At 37.2% G+C, this 23,685-nt stretch overlaps 1 protein-coding gene across 2 annotated transcripts in view; it reads right to left on the bottom strand.

The window, feature by feature from the left end:
* E(Pc) (Enhancer of Polycomb) overlaps positions 1 to 23,685 on the bottom strand; it is a 378,489-nt gene that overhangs the window by 267,860 nt on the left and 86,944 nt on the right. For both annotated transcript variants that reach the window (XM_090381895.1, XM_090381894.1), the window contains exons 2-3: positions 19,719 to 19,878; positions 6,543 to 6,688 (exon numbers count right to left, since the gene is read on the bottom strand). In XM_090381895.1, the coding sequence (XP_090238021.1) occupies positions 6,543 to 6,688; positions 19,719 to 19,878 (306 nt within the window). The remainder of the gene's footprint in view (positions 1 to 6,542; positions 6,689 to 19,718; positions 19,879 to 23,685) is intronic.

Below are 23,685 nucleotides of genomic sequence, written 5' to 3' on the forward strand. Positions count from 1 at the left end.
ATTCAGTATAGTGGGATCAACTGATGATGTTACCAACGGCAAATTCTAAGTGGGAAGCATTCAAGGAATTAATCGTGGAAGCTACTAAAAGTTTCATACCTATTAAGAAATATTGTTCAAAGTTTAGGCCTAAATGGTTATCAAATGAACTAATGAGACTCGTTACAGAGAAAAAAAATGCATGGGATGTATATAAATTATCAGGCGACACAGAAGCCTATGGCAGGTATAAGTTAGTCTGTAATCAAGTCACAAAGGAGGTTAGGCAGGTGAAGGCAGATTATGAGAAATCTTTGACAAAGCATGCTAAGAAAAACAGGAAGGATTTCTTTACTTATATAAACTCTAAAAGGAAGGGGATGAATCTGATTGGTCCACTTGATATCGATGGTTACACATGAGGAGGTATTAAGGTTTGAAAATGCCAGAAGGTTATCAAATTGTAGCAGGGTGCTTAATGATTTTGTAATAACTGAGAGCAAAGTGGAGGAGAAATTGTTGAAGTTAAACATAAGAAAGGCACCTGGGGTGGATGGGAACTATCCAGTTATATTAAAGGAGGCAGCAAAGGAAGTAAGCAAACCCTTAGTCATAATTATGAGAGCATCCTTGGACTCAGGGAAGTTCCCCACGAACTGGAGATGTGCAAATGTATCCCCAATCCACAAAGGGGGATCGAAGGGTGACACGAGTTAAGTTTAACTTCTGTTCCGGGTAAAATAATGGAGTCACTGGTTAAGGATCATCTAGACAAGACTGCAGCAATAATTCAGACACAGCATGGGTTTGTTAAGGGAAGTCTTGTCTGACAAATTTGATAGGATATTATGTGGTTACAAAGGAACTGGATGCAAAAAATAATTTTGATATCATATACTTAGATTTCAGGAAAGCTTTTGATACTGTTGCGCATGGAAGACTACTGTACAAATTGGAGCAGAATGGTATTAAGGGTAAGTTGCTACAATGGATAAAAGGATGGTTGAGTGGGAGAAGACAGAGGGTGGTAATCACTGGGTACTGCTTTTCGTAGACTAATGTTATTAGTGGAGTCCCACAGGGTTCGGTATTGAGTCCACTGTTGTTTTGTTTATTTATCAATGATATTGATGAAGGTATATCAGGCTTAGAGGGGAACAGGTATCCTGTGTGTTATCAGACACTCAGCCTAAAACACTGATGGATCCAATATCTCTCTGTTACAGAAGATTTAGGAGAAGTCCGGTTGGCCTGCCTCCCTAAAATCCACTCATGCACACCTTCTCGATGGTAAGCCCTGTTACGTCACTTAGGTGGCAACGAACGTGTAGAGTGGTTCTCTTCAAGACGCCTGGTCAGCGTGAAGAGGAAAAGACCAAACCCTCCAGCAATGAGAGCACAACAATACAAATGGCCCTCAGTCCCCAGCAGCTTTCACTCTCCCTCTTACGGCAGCGAGAGGATCAGAGTGGAAGCAGAGGGTGCTAAGAATCTCTGGGTACGACCAGGCTGCCATGCACGGAAATTGAACTTGGCCTGTTATAACGTATGATCACTCATCGGTGAAGACAGGATATTAGAGCTGGAAAAGGAATTAGAAAATGTGAATTGGAATATCATCGGTTTGGCTGAAACAAGAAGAAGAAATGAATCACGTATAAGTTTATCAAGTGGAAATCTGCTGTACACCAATGGAAACAGTGAAAGGAGTGAAGGTGGAGTTGGGTTTCTGGTCCATAAAGATTTTAAAAACAACATTTTGGAATTCAAAAGTACATCACCAAGGGTGTCAAGACTAATACTCAAGATTTCTAAGAGGTACAAGCTAAAGATTATAATGATTTATGCACCAACATCGAGCCATGATGATGAAGAGGTTGAAGAAATGTACACTGAAATTGAGAGTCTTCTAGATGAGCAGAAAACCCACTACACTATTATTATGGGGGACTTCAATGCTAAGGTTGGAAAAAGACAAAACAGCGCAGAAAGAGGAACTATAGGAAATTTTGGAATTGGTGAAAGAAATGAAAGAGGTGAAAGACTTGTGGAATTTGCAGAATCTCAAGGACTGTCAGTAATGAACACTTTTTTCAAGAAAAGGGTGAACAGAAAGTGGACATGGAAGAGTCCAAATGGATTAACAACTAATGAAATCGACTTCATCCTCACTAACAGAAGATATATTGTGAATGATGTTACCGTCCTGAATAAGGTAAATGTTGGAAGTGATCACAGAATGGTAAGATGTACACTTGATATAGATGTAGGAAAGGAAAGGAAAAAACTGACTCGAGTAAATAATACAAAGGTCTTTGAGATAACAGAAGAGGAGAAAAAGCAGTATGTACTGGAACTTAAGAACAAGTTTGAGCTTTTGCAGACTGCTCAGGACCAAGATATCGACGAGGAATATTACAACTTTCTGAAAGTGATAAAGCCCAAGAAACCTATAGGGAAACAGAAATCCAAAGAAGAAAAAATTAGTCAAGAAACACTTGTCATGATGAACCAAAGACGACAAATGAAGAGCAAGAAAAACACTGACAGGGAGAAAATTGAGTATACTGAGTTATGCAAAGCCATTAGAAAGAGACTCAGAGAGGACATAAGAAGATTTAACACAAGAAAAGTAGAACAAGCATTAAGGGAAAACAAAGGATTTAAATCAGCAGCCATGAGCAGTAATACAGGAAGACAAATGATACTGAAACTGAAGAATAGCGATGGTGTACTTATAAACAGCAGAGAAGGCATAATTCAAATAGCAGAAGACTACTACAGAGAATTATACAAGGAGCGAGGGAATGATACCAGCAGTGGGGAAGATGGATTGCAAAGTAGCAACACATACGACATACCCGATATTCTTCCTGATGAGGTAGAACATGCATTGAAGAAAATGAAGAATCGGAAAGCCCCGGGGGAAGATGAAGTTACTGTAGATGTTATTGTTGTTATTTGGTTTTTAGGAGCATTAGCAACTAAGGCCATATTGCTCCGGGATATGCGGTGGTCATTCCCTGAATGACCTTTCCGCATCCTCCGTATTTGGTGGTGACGGGCTCGAACCCCAGTCTAATCAAGAAGCGTGTGCTACGCACTGCTGCTCCTTCCCACCTGGCTACGGAGGCGCCTAAGTTACTGTAGAGTTGTTAAAATTGGGAGGAAGAGACATAACACAAAAACTGACAAGGCTCTTCACAAAGTGCATTAGAAAAGGTGTGATGCCTAAGCAGTGGAATAATGCAATCATAGTTTTGCTGCATAAGAAAGGAGATAAATCAGAAATTGGAAATTATAGACCAATTAGCTTGTTATCCCATATCTACAAGTTGTTCACAAGGGTCATTACTAACAGATTAGAAAGAATACTTGATGAGAATCAACTGAAAGAGCAAGCTGGCTTTAGGACAGGATTCTCAACTATGGATCACCTTCACGTAATATCACAGCTAATGGAGAAAGCAAATGAATATAAAACACCATTATGCCTGGCATTTGTGGATTATGAAAAGGCATTTGACTCCATACAGCATAAGGCAATGTTTCGGGCACTGGAAAGACAAGGCATAGATACTCCATATATTATGATTTTGAAGAAAATATATGAGAGTGCTACATCCTTTATTAGACTAGACAAAGACAGTAGAAAATTTAAAATCGAGAAAGGAGTTCGACAAGGAGACACAATATCTCCGAAGCTGTTTACTGCTGCCCTTGAGGAAGTTTTCAGAAGATTAGACTGGTCGCAGAAAGGAGTCAATGTGTACGGAGAGTACCTAAACCATTTACGATTTGCAGATGACATTGTGGTCATAAGCCACGATCCCAAAGAATTAGAGGAAAATCTTAATCAGTTATGCACAGTTAGTAAGGATTTTGGACTAAAGATGAATATGGCTAAAACAAAAGTAATGATGAACAAGTATGCCACGGAAAGGGAAATAATGATTGAAGGAGCAGTAATTGAAAAGGTGGAGTCATATACTTATCTGGGACAAGTTATTAGCTGTAATAATGATAAATGGCTGGAAGTCAAGAGAAGAATAAATTTTGGATGGATAGCATTCAGGAAATATAGTCACATACTGAAGAGCAATATCCCAGTTTGTCTTAAACGTAAATTAATGAATCAATGTATACTCCCCACCATGACTTATGGAAGTGAAACTTGGGCACTCACCAAAAGAATGGAAGAGAAGCTAAGAACTACACAGCGAAGAATGGAACGAATTATATTGGGAATCAGACTGTTAGATAAGAAGAGAAACACATGGATTAGGCAGCAAACTCAAGTAAAGGACATTCTTATCAAAACTAAAGAACTAAAATGGTCTTGGGCAGGACACATAGCTCGAAGACATGATGACAGATGGACTAAGAAAATAACAGAATGGTACCCAAGAGGAGCTAGAAGAAAACCTGGAAGACAAAGGCGGAGATGGATAGATGAAATTCATGAGTTTTTGAGTAGTAAATGGATGGCCAGTGCTCAAAACAGAAGGAACTGGAAAGTTGCTGGAGAGGCCTTCATCCTGCAGTGGATTGAAAATGGCTGATGATGATGATGATGATATCAGGCTTAGTGTCGAAGTTTGCAGATGATACAAAGGTTGGCAGGGTTGTTAATGACAGTAATGGCAGTGTGCTACTGCAACAGGATCTAGAAAATTTGGGCAGATGGGCTGAGAAGTGGCAACTGAAGTTTAACCTTCACAAATTCAAAGTACTGCATATAACTAGAAGTAACCCCAGAGAAACATACCAACTGTGTGGTACTACACTTAAGGTGGTAGAAAATGAAAAAGATCTGCGAGTAATTGTGCAGTCAGATATGAAGTTTTCTGAGCAATGCAGACAGGCTGCCAGGGCAGGTCATGGGGTTTTGTCAATGATATATAGGAAGGAGGAGATCCCTCTGTATAAGGCAATGGAGGATGTAGATTTGCTTGAGCATGTTGTTGTTATTTGTTGTTATTTGGTTTTTAGGAGCATTAGCAACTAAGGCCATATTGCTCCGGGATATGCGGTGGTCATTCCCTGACCTTTCCGCATCCTCCGTATTTGGTGGTGACGGGCTCGAACCCCGGTCTAATCAAGAAGCGTGTGCGACGCACTGCTGCTCCTTCCCACCTGGCTACGGAGGCGCCGCTTGAGCATGTACAGAGAAGGGCAACAAGATTGGTGAGGGCAATGAAGGGATCCTCTTACCAAGAGAGGCTTAAGTTCTGCAAATTGCAATGGCTGGAGACTAGGCAACTGCGCGGTGATCTGATTGAGGTGTATAAGGCCTTGAATGGGTTGAGCATGCTGAATTCTGATGGGATTCCTCCACTTGTTCAGATTACGAACCTAAGGGGGCATAAATTCAAATTAAGGAAAGAGAGATGTAGAATAGATGTGCGGAAATTTGCTTTTAGCCAGCGGGTGGTTAATGCAGGAACAAACTTCCATCTGTTGTTGTTGTGGAAGTTGATAGGTTAAATAAATTTAAGGAGGAACTGGACAAACATTTAGAGGGGATGGTTGTGTGAATTTTTTTTTTTTTTTGGCTGATGCTGCATAATGTGGTTACACTTGTTTTCTTGCATCGCATCACATGCCACCACTACTACTACTACAACTACTAATTTTCTGGGAAAATAATGAAGTCGGTGGTTAAAGAATTATTGCAAGATCATCTTAATAGGAATAGAATTATGAAAATCACAGCATGGGTTTGTTAAGGGGATCCTGTCTGACCAATCTGATTAGCTACTATGGCACAGTAACAAAGGAACTGGATGCAAAAAATAATTTTGATATCACATACTTATATTTCACTAAAGATTTTGCTGTACTACACAAAAGACTGCTGTACAAATTGGAACAGTGTGACATTAGGGACAAATTACTGTTACGGATAAAGGGTGGTTCAGTGACAGAAGACAGAGGGTCATTATAAATAGGCACTGCTCTTCTTGGACTAATGTTATCACTGGAGTTCCTCAGGGTTCAGTGCACTGGACCTCTTACTGTTTAGAGTATTTATTAGCAATAGTGATGACAGCATATCAAGCTTATTATCTAGGTTTGAAAATGATACAAAGATTGGCAAGACAATTAATGACAAGAACCAAGGCATACCACTACAGCAAATAAACTTAATTTCAAAAAGGCAGAATTTTTGAAATTAAGTTTACTTGCAGAGTGCTATTTAATTCACTTGCAGTTTTAATTAAAAAATAAAATTTGTGGCATTTCTCGCCTAATTGGTTTTAAATCAGTAAAAGAATCTAACCTCTGCTAACCCTATGATGGGAGAAGAATCCCATATAGATTTTTTTTTGCCCCTCCCCCACATAGGAGGACGAATAGAAGGAAAGAAAAGGGTAAAAAAACCTCCCTTTAGTTTTTTTAGCAGCATAAAAATGAATAATTCTCAAATAGTTAATCCTTACAAATCTTTTTATATGAGAAAAATTACAACCACTCCTTATTTATAAATATGCAAATTCACTTATTAATAATATAAATTTCATATTTAGATCCAAATACATATTGAAATACAAAAGGCTAACCTGTTGTCCACTACTTTTTTCTAACCTGTCCATCATCTCCTCAAATTGTAATGGACTGATATCCATTTTCTTAGCTTGTTGTGTTAACCATTTTTCATCATCTGTATCCATGTCATAATCAGGAATGTCCTGGTCCATTGAAAAAGCTATGGGGGAAACAAAAGTTTTACTAAACACTGGATCAACTCATAAAATAAATCAGGAATTTACCAAGAGTTTTCCTGAATTGCTTGCACTTTTAAATATGTAGATATAACAAGAAGTCTTTCTGGTATGTTTTGGCTCAAATTATAATTTTTTGGGCTGATTATAACATCTCTGTATGATACTAATCATTGTTACATATCTTTCTGATATGAATATATTATCTAAACTACTGATTAATCAAGCCAATAAAATTAAGTTGCTCTTTAACCAATGTAAATGTGTTAATATTATATTAAACAACAAATTGTAATATGAAAAATGATGTTATAAAAGTATTAAATATAGATATTAAAATTTTAGTAGATAAATATGCTTCAAAGTTTTTCAGAAACTGTATATAAAATCCTTTACCATCATGAAGGAGACACACACACTATATTCTAAAAGTAGCTGGACGCCAGCATGTTTCAAAGAACCTTTTATTGATACAAAATTTAATAACATACTTTCACCTTAATTTCATTCCATATCCTCAATGTAAACTCCGAACCAATTTTTGTTAATAGGAAAGGTATTTTGGTGCATCCTGCTTCAATGCAGTGGCCAAGCACTACCACAGTCAGTAGCTAATTGTGGGAATTTTGGCCTGGCCCAAAAGACAATGTTCCAGTTCAGTTCAAGCAAAAAGTGTTTGGTGGAGTTAATGTCAGGACTCTGAACAGGTCAGCGAAGCTTTTATATGCCCACATCTTAAAATCAAGTCACTACAGACTGTGCAGTATGATGTGTTGCAATGTACAGCTGCTACAGTGTAGGAAGAGCAGAAATGTTCAAAATATCAATGTACTATATGGCATTCACTGCTCCAGGAACAACTCCATATGGTGGCAGCATCCCCACCAAACTTCACATTTGGGATGACATACTCTGTTTGTAAATAATGTTTTCCACACATCCACCAGAATCAAACTGCATCATCGGATCAGAAAACCTGTGCACCTTAATTCATTGTTCCATAACAGCAGTCCAACAAGTTTTCCAACAATCCAAGGGCCAGTTACAATAGGCTGTGCACCAGGTCACATTTGGTTTATTTGACAAGGATCGATGGATCTACATAACACACTTCTGAGCACCCACTGGTCTGTTTCTATCAATCTTTGCTCTTTATTGGAGTGTTTTCTGGATATAGCAGCACAATGACATTGAAATTTAATGATTACATCAGATACTGCTGAACTAGAATATTGCAGTTCTGCTACAATTGCCTGAACAGACGACTGCTAATGTGGTATCCTACAATGACCCCCCCCCCTCCAGTGGATGTTGCTACGCTCAGTTCCTCGACCCTCTATTGTATTTTGTTGATCTGCTTACTTTTGTGCCTATTCTTGGTATACTGATGGCCACTAATGCATTTTCTCCAAATCCCAGATGTCCAGATACTTTCAGCAATATAGTGTATATCTATGCATGTATGGCCACATAAAAAAAGATGTTCTTGTTTATACTCCAGCACAACGACCAGGTCAGTGGAGTTAATAATAAATCATCAATACAAACATTAACCGTATTTAGCAGTCACAGGCTTGAACCCCAGCCCACTAAAAGAGCATGTGCTAATAGCACTCTCACTCCTGACAACTTGGCTACATCAGGCCTATTACACCACTATAAATATTATTGCAAAATAAACTTTAGAACTGAAATAACTGTCTCTACAAACTGAATTTATTTACAAATTGGCCAAAAATGATTAAATATCGAATTGTATTGATAAAAGAAATTACAAAACCGACTATTTGGACATACAGACAACCTTGTACAACACGGTACTACTACAATACAGTTTCACTCTAACTGATTGATAAATTGCAATCCTCGCACAACACGGTACTTATATAATATGGTGTTAGAGAGTTGTGGCAAACCTCGCATAACACGTTATTTTTGAGATTTTGTGCGGGGGGGGGGGGGGGGTCTCTGCTATTATGTTGGATGTAATTTTTCAACATTTCTATCCATTTTTGTGAATCCCTGCTGTTGATTCACTAATCGTTATAAAAAAAAAAAAAAAAAAAAAAAATTTACTGGTAAATCCTTGTATTTTTTTTTGTTGGGAAATGAGATTCAGTATTCTGTTACTCTCCTTTTATATTTGTGCTCCTGGTTCCTTATTTTGTCAGTGAAAATAATATATCTCCCTTATTTTACTGATTCCCTTAAGGGCCTTATACACCTTTATGCAGTCTCCCCCCCAAGATGTTTTGGGGGTAGCAGATAAACTTGATATATCACGTTCATCTGCCAAAAACTATACAGTCTACACTTTCCGAGCAATTCTCATATACACACATGAATTAGCACCCTTCACCAATCTGGCTACTCTTTTTTTGAATCCTTTCTAGATGTTCTATTTTTATTCAAGTTTGGCTTCCAGACCCAACCACAGTGTTCTACATTCAGTCACACCATCGTCTTATACAAAGAGATAATGACATCCTTATCCCTACTTGTGAAGCTCCTATATATCATAGAACAACAGGTGCCTTCCTAGCCACCTGTTTATACTACAGGGAAAATCTCATGTTTGACTGAATCATAACCGTTAAATCTTTTTTGTCTTGGACCAATTCTAATACATCCCCCTTCCCTACATACAAAACCTAACATTCAGACTTCAGTTAACTTCAGTTGCCATTTTTCAGAACATTCGTGCATCTGATCTACTAAGTATGATAATGGATGATCTACTACATCTGATCTACTAATATCAGGTGGTAGATGACTTTCATCAACCGGTGAAATACCACCACTTTGCTTATTGGGGGCTTGAAGTGGCGAAACCCATGTTTAGTCTCTAGAGCAAAGTTTCCGGCATCCCCCCCCCCATACTTCTCTTTCAACCCATGCACGGTACTAAGTACTATAGGTTTTGATACCTTTCGTGTTTGGGGGTTTCATAAAAAAAAAAAAAAAGTCACTTTGCCATTCTTCATTGCCAGTTATTAGTATCTATATGGATCGTTACACACCCTTTATTATCCTTAAAAACTGATAACTGGTTATTCGCAGGCGCATCTATTTTGCACCTGAATGATATACAGTAAACCCCCGCTATTCGCGGTATCTGTATTTGCGATCGCTGATTTAATATAAAATGAAACCTAAAAAAATGTGAATTTTAAAGCGCCGTGAACATTTTCCACCATAAAAAAAACATGGGCGTGGCTAAAATTATCTTTCCCAGTCAAATGGGTGGGGGGAGAGGGGTGACAAAATCGCGAGCGTGGATGTTTCTCGCTAATCCTTGTTCAGTATGTGTTATGCACTTGTCATGGAAGGTTTCGTCGTTTGCTTTAAATTTATATGCTTATGAATTGAATAAATTTATCAATTTATAAATTGATATGCTTACAAAAGTGATAAATCTACAGTTTTGCAGTGTAAAACAGACTTTTTCGAGTGTGTTAATGAAAGAAAGTGACTTTATTGTGGACAAGTTCTTTCTAACCCATACGAAAATATGGCTACGAATAACAAGGGAAATGTGAAAAGATCAAAGAAGGTGACATTAGCGAATAAAATTGAGTTATTAGATAAAATTTCTAATGGTGAAAGTGTCTCCTCAGTGGCAAAATATTATAAAATCAATGAGTCACGGGTACGATCAATCAAGAAATTGGAAGAAAAAATCCACCATGGTGTCCGTGAAAATGTGCTAATTGCTTCAAAAATTTGCTCTGTAACTCGTGATGTTAAATTAGAAAAAATGGAAAAGGCTTTAAATCTGTGGATAGAAGACCGAATTCAAAATATAATTCCGTTAAGTTCATTCATCGTTCGTGAAAAGGCAAAACTCCTTTATCAACACTTTAGCGAAACTGGTGAGAGCACTGGCGGGATAAGTTTTTTAGCTAGCAAAGAAGCTGGTTTGAAAGATTTGTTTGAAATTTCTAATAAATATTACATTTAATATTAAATTGTTTCTTATTTTCATTTCGATGCCTTATGCTTGCATTTCACTATGTACTGTCAATGTTGTTGTTGTTGTTGTTATGGAGGCTTAATGGCACATAAGCTGCTAAGGCTATAATGTGCCTTCTGTCAATGTACATAGTCATATTATGAAGGTACATATAATACATACATAGACAAAATTTTAGACTAGTTTTTCTTATATATTTCATACTTTGGAACGGAACCCCTTTATTACTATGGGAGCCATAACTCAGTATTCGCGTTTTCGGTATTTGCGGCATTTCTCAGGAACGTAACCCCTGCAAATAGCGGGGGTTTACTGTACTCTGATTCTATTCCATATGTCTTTTATTACAGAATATATTTCCTATTTCCCTTACAGCTGAATCCCCTATTAAGACTACTCCTGTGGAACCAAAGCATTCTGCACTGAAAGATTCATTCCTGGGATAAGAGTCAGGAGAGCATTACTCAGTAGACTCAAGACTTAGCACTCTCTAAAAAAAGTAAAAAAAAAAAAAAAAAAGTAAACTGCAGCCATTATCAACCCACTGCAGGATGGAAGCCTCCTCAACAATTCATGCTGAGGGAAATGGACCATAATCTGCCACGCTGGTCCAGTGCAGGTTGGCAGATCAACCGTATTTAGCAGTCAGAGGCTTGAAGCCCGATCTATTCAAGGAGCGTGTGCTACTGCACTCCCACTCCTGACCACTAGGCTATGGAGGCCTTTTTAGCTCTCTCTATCACCCCCAATTTTTAATCTTCTTTAGGACATGAATGCACATTCTCAGAAATGCAGTCCCTGCCTAGCATTATACGAAATTGTAATTTAAGGTCAATGAACTCCTTACATCAAGCAAACAGAAAATACTTAGCCATGAGCCAGAGAAAGTTCTGCATACAAGAGACAGTGAGTGCAAGGAAAATGGCTGTGACTAAGGATTTGTAACATTTATTACCAAAAATTTCTATTTTTTCTAACTTCCTCTTTAACCTCTTAGGTACACAAAGGCATTCTAAATTTTCAAACTTTACTGACTTTTTTCCCTACATATCTCTATCATAGTTTCCACCAAAGTTCTCTTAAATTTTTGCCATTCTTCATCTAAAGCCACATTAGCAAGAATGCCACTTAACTTTACAAAAAGTTTTTATATTTAATGGTTGTTAACAGATTTCAGAGCTTTTCAATTTTTGTCCATTTTAATACTTTATGCTTCTTATCTTTGTCACTAATTACACAACCCTGCATGTTTTTTCATGTTTGTAAACTAACAGCTGTATTTAACTTAGCATTTTACACTGATTGCAGAAATGTTATTCTATCATGAACTATATTTTTCACAAATCATTTAAGCTGGTGTCATTAGTTGTATTATTGAATGTATTAAGTTAGGAGAAATGCTGAAAAAAATCCTTAATGAACTATTTAATGATTATTTATAATCCTACACAGTAGAGACGTTTTATTAATTCATCAAAGAGGGGTCTCAAAAGTATTTTGCACCACGGTGGAAATAAATATGGGTCAATTCCAGCAGCTCACTCTTTGCATTTGAGAGAAACATATGAGAACTCAAATAATTTGACAAATATTAAGTATGAAGAACATTGTTGGTTGGTCGGTGGTAACTTTAAAGTGTCAGCTGTTACTTGGACAGCAATCTGGCTACACAAAATGTCTTTACCTTTTTGTGTGAGTGGGGCAGTCGGGCAAGAAGTAAGCACTGGGATGTCAAGGTTAAAGAGGGGCAGTTTGTTGCCTGGATAAAAGAATATAATTCATAAACCACTGGTAAACCACCTTTCATATCAAACTAGGTTTGATGAAATAGGTTGTGAAAGCTTTACTTCAGGAAGATCCCTGCTTTGGGTACCTTTCTACTAAATTCCTATCAATCACCCAAGAGAAGCTAAAACATGATAAATTTGCAAACTGATGAGGAACTGAAAAAACTGAGGGAAATAAGAATAAAAGAGAAAAATAGGCATGGATTAGCTTTAGATCTGTTGCTGAGAACTTCTTAGGGAACAACAAGGATCCAAATTACAAGAATATAGTCGAAAATATGTTGGAAAACTTCAAGAAGCTGGGCTAGTTGTACATTTTTAAAACACCTTGCATAAAAAAATATAGGAACAAAAATTAGAAGTGTTTATAAAGAACAGGATGAGAGGTTTCTCCAGGACATTAAAGACATGGAGATGCGGTGGTGCCAAGGGAGGTGGTATGTTAACATGATGGCCGACTACTGCTGGATAATGAAGAGGTAAATTAGAAGGATCTGAAGAAAATCAAAGAAAAGAAAATATGACTCACCGTAGATCAGTTTTTAAAATGAGTGGTGACCGTTTAGTGGACTTTTTACCACACCGCCATTTTAATAGTCTTTTCAACACATATTATTTTTTACAAATAAAAATTTGTAAAAAATCTAATTTTTCTTTTGTGATAGAAACAAATGGAAGTCATCTTTGAAATCAGCATTAAAAAATGATTCAGAAACACCCTTTTGTAAGAGAACACCAGCGAATTTTTTCAAAATGCAGAGTAGTGTTATTTTTAATTTACTCAATATAACATAATGATTACTTCCAATCTCAAATCCTCTATTAGACATATCTTCAACTAGTTGTTAAAAATCCTTTCTGCAATAGCTATTGCTACAACTTGTCAGTGCTGGATCTTACTTCCAGAATAAATTTATAATTACTGTTTTAGGTACAGCTCCCATCCATTTGGTGTCTGCAATACCTGCTAAAAGTTTCTCCTATTCACAAAGGGGGAGGGGATCAAAGGATGAGATGATTAAATACAGACCTGGATGCTTGATTTCTGTGCCAGGGAAAATAATGGGGTCAGCTGTCTTGATAAGAATACAATTATACAACAACCAGAGCATGAATTTAAGGGAAGATGTTTGATCAATCTAATCAGATTCTAACTATGTAACACAAAGGAACTGAATAAAAATAAATTGTGACGTCATACTATTCCACATGAAAGACTGCTGTACAAATTGGAGAAGTGTGGCACTTGGGGCATGTTACCCAAGTGCCACACTTTTACATAGGTAAAATTAACAGCACTGCTCTTCATGGACTAATGTCATTAGTGGAGTCCCTCAGGATTCAGTGCTTGACCCATTAAAGTTTTCCTTATTTATTAACAGTGATGATGTAGACATATCAAGTTTAATGTCCAAGTGTGCTGATGATACAAAGGTTGGCAGGGTAGGACAAGAATCAGGGAATACTTTTGAAAATAAGACTAGAGATATTAGACAGATGGGCCGAGAAGTTGCAAATGACGTTTACCACTGATAAATACAAAGTAGCAATAACTGCGGAAGAACTTACCAAATTGTCACCATAACCAAGTGGTGGAGAATGAAAAAGGTCTGAGGGGTAATTCACAGTCTAACATGAAGTTCTCTGAGCAGTACAGATAGGTTGCTAGGACAGCTCATGGCATTCTGTCAGTGATATGCAGGAATTGTGCCAGCATGGACAAGGAGGTGATTATCCAGTTGTATAATACATATGCAGTATTCCAGATATGGGCCATATTTTGTAATACTGCATACAGGTCTGGGAGCCTCATTTTAGAAAAGATGTGGCTCTTTTGTAATAAGTGCAGAAATAAGCAAGTTTAGCCAGGAGCACAAAAGGGTTCTATTACCAAAATGAATTCAGTGTTATAAATGGAGTGTCTGGAAACTAGGCATCTGCAAGGAGACCTGACGGAAGTGCTTAAAGCTTTAAATGGATTTTTCCCCATATCATATTATAATACCATGAAGATATATGACACTGTTTTTTTTTTTTTTTTGATAGTTGTTGGCACATCGGCTTCTGTGGCCATAATGCACCTCCCAAGGTTTTTGCAGTACTTTGATCCAAGCCCGAGGCGGGATTCGAATCCGCGACCTTTGGGTTGCTAGGCAGGTACTTTACCCACCCGGCTAGCCCGGTCGGCATATGACACTGTAAAGTCCTAACATAAGGTTGTGATGATTTCCAAGGATCCAATTGACACTTGCAGGCCCACCAAGAAGATTCCAAATGAGAAGTCCAATCCAGGAAGTAGAAGTCTAAACCAGGAATTGTGATCGCAATGAAGAAGTTAACTTTTCTCAAACCTGAACAGTCCCAACAGTACAGCAGTTAACAGTAAAGGGGAATAACTCAATCATTCTCCACATACAGTTCCCACAACCACAACAGCACCACAGAATCCCAGGTGATCCATTGAGGAAGCAACCACAATGCAATCTAACGGGTCATCGTGGTGGTTTAACCCCCTAATGGAGCCTCAATTTCTCCGATACAAGCCTGCCCAAAGCATCAGGGGTCTCCTAAACAGCTGCTCTGAATCACCTGTTAGTGGAAGATGATCTGGAGGATGTATTGTGAGATTCTTTAGAAGCTGTAGTGTTCACAGAGTAGACTCTGTAGTCTTTAGAAGCTGTAGTGTTCACAGGGTAGACTCCCACCCATAATCAGAACGATTCCACTCAGCCTACATCCACCCTGTCTACCATAATACTTTTGTTAATCATTCTTTTGTACTAACTAACACTTGTTCACATCCAGGAGTAATGGAGTTGAAATTAGGAGCTTCTTTGATTAATTGTCTCCTCAATACATTCATAGAAAAGATGGTTCAAATCTTCTGGGAGTCCACAAAGTACATAGAGCATGCTGAGTGATTCAAAATTAACTTAACTTTGCAAAAAAGGAACCATGTCCAGACAAAAGATAAGTTGTATGGAAATTAGGATTAAACCAAGTTGTCCACTGTTCACCATTAGAATTTACCACTGGAAAAAAATTTTTCGGCGAAGGTAAAGAAAGCCTACACGAGAGGCACGCAAAAGTTCGATAAAATTTACTGGTAAAAGTACTTTGCCGTAACAGCATTTGTATTGTTGCTCGCTCAGTAAACATACAGTGGGTGTTATCGGTCAGGATTAGAAACTGAATCCCATGGGAGATTGAAACCCTCCTGAAGTGGAGGGAGTAACCTGACTTTTTTTTCTTTAGAATCACTGGTGGACTAGTGGATAAATTGTTTATTAAAAAAAAAAGGGTGCAAAGAAGCCCACAAGAGAAGCACGGAAAACTTCAAAAAAGTTTACCGGTGAAACTACGTTATGAACATTTTTTATAACGTCATAACTTCCAATATGACTCTGTTCGTGATTCAATTGGTTAATTCAATTAGTGATTCTAAAGAAAAAAGGTCAGGTTATCCCTCCACTTCGGGACAGTTTCAAGCTCCCGTGGGATTCAACTTCTACTCCAGACCAATAACACCTACTGTCTGTTTACCGAGTGAGCAACAATACAAATGCTGTTAAGGCAAAGTACTTTTACCGGTAAATTTCATCGAACTTTTGCGTGCTTCTTCTGTGGGCTTTTACCTCAGCCATTTTTTCATTATGACTCCCTTCACACAATTCCTCCAGTGTTCTTGGCCATTCTTTTACCAATTCTGTCCATGTGCATTGAGCAAACTAAATGCTGATGGCATCTTTTCTTTCTCAGAAATGATGCACTACATAAATAAGAGGATATGTGCATAAATTTGCTTTCAGTCAAAAAATAAATGATTGCAAGAAAAATTTTCAACTGGTGTTGTGGAAGTGGTAGTTTGAATAAATTTAAGGAAAAATTAGACGTATTATTAGAAAAAAATGAATAAGCTTTCTTTTTTGCTTCATTTTTCACTACTAATACTATTGAAATAACATAATGAGCCTCTTCAACGGGCCTTACACAAGTTTTCAACTAGCAGCACTGTTTCAAAGAGGGTAGGGAGACTACTAAAAGTGATCCATGATCTGAATGGCCCAGTGTCACAACTGCAAATCTTGCTAAAAAATGACCGATTATTAATTGTTCCCGAAATCTCCAAAGAAAATCGTACCTTCATTGGATCATGTCATTCCACTTTTAACAATCATTTTGAAAAGGAATTAAGTTTCTCCAAAGTTCTTGCTGTATCTGTTAATAGAGAAACAATGTGAACACTGCCAACAAATTGCTTCTAATTTGTTTAAATGTGTAGCTAACAATGAGACATTTTTGAAAGGTATCATAAATGGGGATGAAAATGGATACAGCAATTATGTCAGTAAAGAACTCCTTTCCCTGGCCGAAAAAAGACAAAGCAAATGTGCAGTAAAATGAAGACCAATTTGCTTGAATTTTAAACTGCAATACTGCTGCCCGCCACAAATATTATCCGGGTGACGAACAATTAGTAGTTGTGTGCTATGCTGAAGTTCTGAAATACCTTCGTGAAGTAGTTTGTAATTAAGAGAAAAGAAAAGCATAACTCCAAAATCTGGTTGCTTCATCATGAAAATGCACTATTGTATTCAATACTACTTATATGGAGTTTTTTGGTCAATAGTGAAATCACTGTGGTCCAACAATTCCCAATTCACCAGATAGGACTACACGTGACTTCCCCCCCAAAACTGGGGGGAAACCTGAAAGGGTATTGATTTAATGATATACAAAAACTATAGTAATACAAGTGCAAAGCTTTTAGTGATTATGAAGCCAGCTTTCCAGAAGTATTAGCATTAGCACAAGCATATGATGCAAGAAGGCAAGTTTATATAGCATCAGCCAAAAAAAAACCCTTCCGTTTTACCCATCCATTAATTCCAAAAGTTTGTCTAGTTCAGCATTGAATTTACTTAAGCTGTCAAACTTGCACAACGACAGATGGAAGCTTGTGCCAGCAATCAACCGCCCGCTGGCTAAAGACAAATAGACGCACATCTATTCTACAACTGTCTTTCTTCAATTTGAATTCATGCCCCCTCAGGTGTGGAATCTGAGCAAGGCAAAAAATCCCATCAACACTGAGCTTGCTCAAACCATTCAAGACATTATACACCACAATCAGATCACCTCGCAGGTGCCTTGTCTCCAGACACTGCATTTTGCAGAACTTAAGCCTATCTTGGTAACAGCAACCCTTTGTTCCACTCACTAATCTCATTGCCCATCTCTGTACTTGTTCCAGCAGCTTCTACATCTTTCCTAAAATGAGGCCTCCAGACCTGTATGCAGTACTCAAGGTGTGACCATTGCCATATACAAGTGGATAATCAACTCCTTATCCCTGCTAACAAAATTGCTATTATATATTATTGACAAGACTCCCATGAGCTACTCTTGCAGCCTGTGCACTGCTCAGAAAACTTCATATCTGACTGCACAATTATCCCCCAGGTATTTTCATTCTTCACTACCTGGAGTGTAATACCTCACAGAATGTTACTCTGGGATTACTGCTACACATATGCAGTACTTTGCATTTGTCAATGTTAAACTTCAGTTGTCACCCCTCAGCCCATCTGCTCAACCTTTCTAGATCCTGTTGCAGTAGTGTACCATCCTAACTGTCATTAAAACCCTACCAACTTTCATATTGTCTGCAAACTTGGACATTAAGTCTGATATACCTTCATCAATATTGTTGATAAATACAGCAAACAAAAGTGGGCCCAACACAGACCTCTGGGGAACTCCACTAATAACATTAGTCCATGAAGAGCAGGGTCCATTGATTACCACTCTGTCTTCTCCCACTCAACCATCCTTTTATCCATTGTAGCAACTTGCCCTTAATGTACTGCTCCAACTTGTACAGTAGCCTTCCATGTGCAACAGTATCAAAAGCTTTCCTAAAATCCAAGTATATGATATCAAAATTATTTTTTGCATCCAATTCCTTTGTGACCACATCATAGTTGGTTGGTAGGTTTTTGGTTTTTTTATGGTGCAAAAATGACAAAGTTATATTGCCCCATAACAGGACCACATCATAGTATCCAATCAAACTGGTCAGACAAGACAAACAAACCCTTAACAAACCCATGCTGTGTCTGAACTATAATTGCAGTCTTGTCTAGATGATCCTGCAGTGCTTTTTTAACCAGTGACTCCATTATTTTCAACAGAACAGAAGTTAAACTAACAGTTCTGTAATTACTCCTGTCACCTTTTGATCCCCCTCTGTGAATTGGGGATATATTTGCACATTTCCAGTCCATGTGGACATCCCCTGAGTCCATGGATGCCCCTCATAATCATGGCTAAGGGCTTGCTTACTTCCTTTGCTGCCACCTTTAATATAACTGGATAGATCCCATCCACCTCAGGTGCCTTCCTTATGTTTAATTTCAGCAATTTCTCCTCCACTTATTACAAAATAATTTTAACTCCCTGTTAGAGTTTGATAAGCTTCTGGCCTCCATTGCCCTACAGAATTCCTCATATGTGAATGTAAATGCAAAATACTCATTCAGTTTGTCAGCTCACTGAGCAGAATCCTCAACAATCAAACCATCAATATGAAATGAACCAATCTGATTCATCCCATTCCTCCTAGAGCTCACATAAGTAAAGAAGTCTTTACTGTTTTTCTTTGCATCCTTTGCCAAAGATTTCTCATACTCTGCCTTTGCTTGCATAACGTCCTTTGCGAATTGATTACAGACTATCTTATATCCACACCATAGGCATCTGTGTCTCTTGATAATTTATGTATCCCATGCATTTTTCTTCTCTGCCACGAGTCTCATTAATTCATCTAACATCCATTTAGGCCTACACCTTGAACAGTATTTCTAAACAAAACATGAAAGGGCATTGATTTAATGATATACAAAAACTATAGTAATACAAGGGAAAAGCTTTTAGTGATTATGGAATCAGCTTTCCAGAACTACTACCACCAGGGCAGATGTTCTGGAAAGAAGTTGGGATAAGCCTCAAAAGCAGATAATTTTTAAGGGGATTAAATCACCCATCCCATAAGTATGCTTACTGTCACTATATCACAGTTCTCCTGATACCTTTTCAGCTAACCTTGTAAAATCAATCACATGCAATTACACTTTTTTTTTTTTCAATTACTATTTTATTATTATTATTTTTTGATAGGTGTGCTAGAGGGCTAAAATAAAAATTTAAAATTAACATTTACATGACATTTTTAAAGCAGTATCAGCTACTTACGCTGCACATGTATGAGTTGTCGTGAATTTTTATACGTGGCCGGATATAATTCTTCATATACTTCCAGTTGAGTGGCATAAACATCAGGTGTAGGAATAACCAGCTCCCCAGTGTGACCAAATGCTTGTTGGGCTGAAATAGCTCTTTGTAAATGATGTTCCTAGATGGAGAATCACAAAATTAATAATGATAACACAATTTAAAAGTAATATTACCCCACATGAACTGTCCCAATATATATGAAAGCATTTAAAACAGAGTAAAACAGATACAATTAGTCTAGGTCGTTTTATTAACTAGTAGAGTAATTTTAACCATATCTTTAATATTTAAAAATATTTGTCTGATAGGATGAATTACATTACTAATTACATTGCTTAAATTAATTTTTCTCATAAAATGTTATACAAAATTTTCAACTAATGATCTGCCATGCTCAGGATAAATCCATTAACATAAAGTCATGACAAAATATTTGAAAAGAATATACCCACGTTTATAGTTATAGCATGTGTTATTTACAATGAAAAGTTTGAAATAAAACCTATATTTGCAAACTTCAAAAAGTGGATAATAGAAGATAATATAACCTTTAATCAGAGACAAGTGTGGTATAAAACTATAACTGAAGCATGGAGACCTTATGAATAACTAACGTCACAAATGACTACAAGGTGCTTTCTAAATGTTTTTGATACACTATGTATGCCAAAAATAATTCAAACAGAATGTTCACTCAGAATTTCATAATAATAAGACAACCTTCTTTCTTTTTGTTTCATATCTTTACGGTAATGGTAAATGCATAGGTGCTACTTCCTTTGTTTCTAGCCAAAACAGATCTACAAGAGTAGGAGAATAATGACAACTGAAATTAACTAACTCAATCATTAGTTTACAGATAAAGAGAATGCGGACAGAGCTCATCAGTCACTGGGTATGAACCAGGTAAATATAACAATGCTGATGTGATGCAAAAATTCAGTGACACATTTTGGTAATTGTAAGTTACCTGTTATACAAAAATGTCATATTAATATTTGACATAGTAATAGAGGCATGTGATGCAAGAAAGCAAGCATATGAGCTTATTTTGCATCAGCAAAAAAAAAAAAAAAAATTTCACACAACCATTCCCTCTAAATGTTTGTCCAGTTACTCCTTGAATTTCTTTAAGCTATCAACTTCCATAATGACAGATGGAAGTTTGTTCCAGCAATTAAGCACCCACTGGCTAAAGGCAAATTTCCGCACATCTATTGTGCAACATACTACAACAGACTTTCCTCAATTTGAATTTATGCCTCCTTAGGTTTGTAATCTGAGCAAGCGGAAGAATCACATCAGAATTCAGCGTGCTCAACCCATTTAAGGCCTTATACACCTCAATCAGATCACCTCAGAGGTGCCTAGTCTGCAGCTGCTGCAAGTTTCAGAACTGAAGCCCCTCTTGGTAAGAGGACCCTTTCATTCCTCTCACCAATCTTGTTGACCGTCTCTGTACACGTTCAAACAACCTTCCTAAAATGAGGCCTTCAGACCTGCACACAGTACTCAAGGCGTGGCCTGACCATTGCCTTGTACAAAAGGATAATTACCTCCTTTTTCCCTGCTAGCAAAATTCTTGTATATCACTGACAAAACCCCATGACCTGCTCTGGAAGCCTGTCTGCATTGCTTGGAAAACTTCATATCTGATTGCACAATTACTCCCAAGGTCTTTTTCATTTTCTACCACCCTAAGCGTAGTACCACACAGTTGGTACATTCCTCTGGGGTTACTTCTACCCATATGCAGTACTTTGCATTTGTCAATGTTAAACTTCAGTTGCCACTTCTCAGCCCATCTGCCCAAATTTTCTAGATCCTGTTGCAGTAACACATTGCCATTACGTTCATTAACAACCCTGCCAACCTTTGTATCATCTGCAAACTTCGACACCTCGAAGCCTGATATACCTTCATCAATAACATTGATATATATACAAAACAACAATGGGCCCAACACCGAACCCTGTGAGCCTCCATTAATAATGTTAGTTCACGAAGAGCAGCATCCATTGATTACCACTCTCTTTCTTCACCCACTCAATCACCCTTTTATCCATTGTAGCAACTTACCCTTAATACCATACTGCTCCAAACTGTACAGTAACCTTCCATGCGCAACAGTGTCAAAAGCTTTCCTGAAATCCAAGTATATGATATCAAAATTATTTTTTGCATCCAGTTCCTTTGAAACCACATCATAGTATCTAATCAAATTTGTCAGACAAGACACTGAATAACTTAATCCTGCAAATGGAAATGGAGTGTATAATCTTTGTGGCTGTTACCTAATATATTTTGCATCCTTTTAATTTGACTGATGAAAATGATAAACAAACAAATACAAATTTGTATATAAAATATACAAACAAATTATAAATAGTAACACCTCACAGTATTCAAAACATTTAATTCTGAATAATTTACATTAAAGTGAAATTTAAAAATTAGACATACACATCTGGCATTCTTTCTTGCACTTCTTCAGTGGGCATTTTAATTAAATATTGACATAAATTTCTTTGCTACTGTTATTTGCATTCTTAGCTAAGGGTTTCTTGTAATTTGCCTCAGCATGCTTAATACCTTTGTAACTTTAACTAATTAATTAATATTTACTGTATGATTCAAGATCCCCTGATAATTTATAACCATCCCATAATACTTTCTTTTCTGCCACTAAGGTCATCAATCAATTTATCATCCATTTTGGTCTACAATTTAAACAAAACATTTTTGTTGGTATAAAAAAAAAAAACAAAAAAACTCAGGCTTCCAGAATAACTTCCACAAACACTTCCAATTTGTATTTATTAAAGTTACCATTTGGTCCCATTAAAAAGATTTAAGACCACTGTAATCCCCCTTGAGAAAACAAAAGCTCTTCCCCTCTAATTCTACAGCAGTTATTTTCTGTAAATAAATCCCAAATTAATACACTATGATCATAGCTTGCCAATGGCTTTTTATTAGAAGATTCTTAACCCAGCAGTGATAGCAGTGTCTCACAGGTGCAATCTGAAAATAACATTTCAAGGCAAACTTTTACTGCAAATAGCTCCTGAGGAGATTTCCTTATGGTTTGTACAGAATTGGGTGCAAGAATCTGTCAGATTTCCCACCACTGTATTTACAACTATTTGGATCTTGCATGAAGAATGGCACGGTACCAGAGAAGCACTGATGCCGTGTTTGTTTAAAGGTTCAGGTTACGGTATAGTTTAGGACTAAAGCCTCGGGTTATGTAAAGAGTTTAACTAATATAGAAGTTAGTGCAATTGCATCATTTCAGTACACAGCCAACTACTTAGGTAGTTATAAATTGACATCATTAGGTATATTTCATATTGTGAATACCTTCACAACGAGTTGCCATGATATTGCGCTACCTCGAATAAGTACTGCTTCACCATAGGAGAAGACTATTGTTACTTATTCTCAGCAAATACCATCACACATACAGCACCATTTTGGAGCTTATTGGCTCATCAGTGGGTGGGCTGGTACCCTGGTGTTGCAATGATGACAACCCAGTTGTGACGTATAAATCCAAAATATGAGAGATGCCTGATGGTATGGAGTAATTTAGATTACAGTATAGTTTAGGACTAAAGCGTCAGGTTATGTAAAGAGTTTAACGTACAAGTTAGTGCAATTACATCATTTCAATACATAGTCAACTACTTAGGTAGTTATAAATTGGTGCCGTATGGGTGATGGTATCTGCCAGGGCTTACAATACCGAGATCCCGGTCATTTTTTTCTGGTATTGATACAAAAAATACCGGTTCTTCAGTACTAATTTTAAAAAAATAATTAGTTTATAATTTAATCACATAAAAGTTATAAAATCACCTTTCAATTGCAACCTGTCCACAATTCTCAAACTTAATGTATGACCATATCATAAGTCCCAAGT

This window comes from Mastigoproctus giganteus, chromosome 9, assembly GCF_048544385.1.
Source record: "Mastigoproctus giganteus isolate SK-2022 chromosome 9, ASM4854438v1, whole genome shotgun sequence".
Classification (NCBI taxonomy): Eukaryota; Metazoa; Arthropoda; class Arachnida; order Uropygi; family Thelyphonidae; genus Mastigoproctus; species Mastigoproctus giganteus.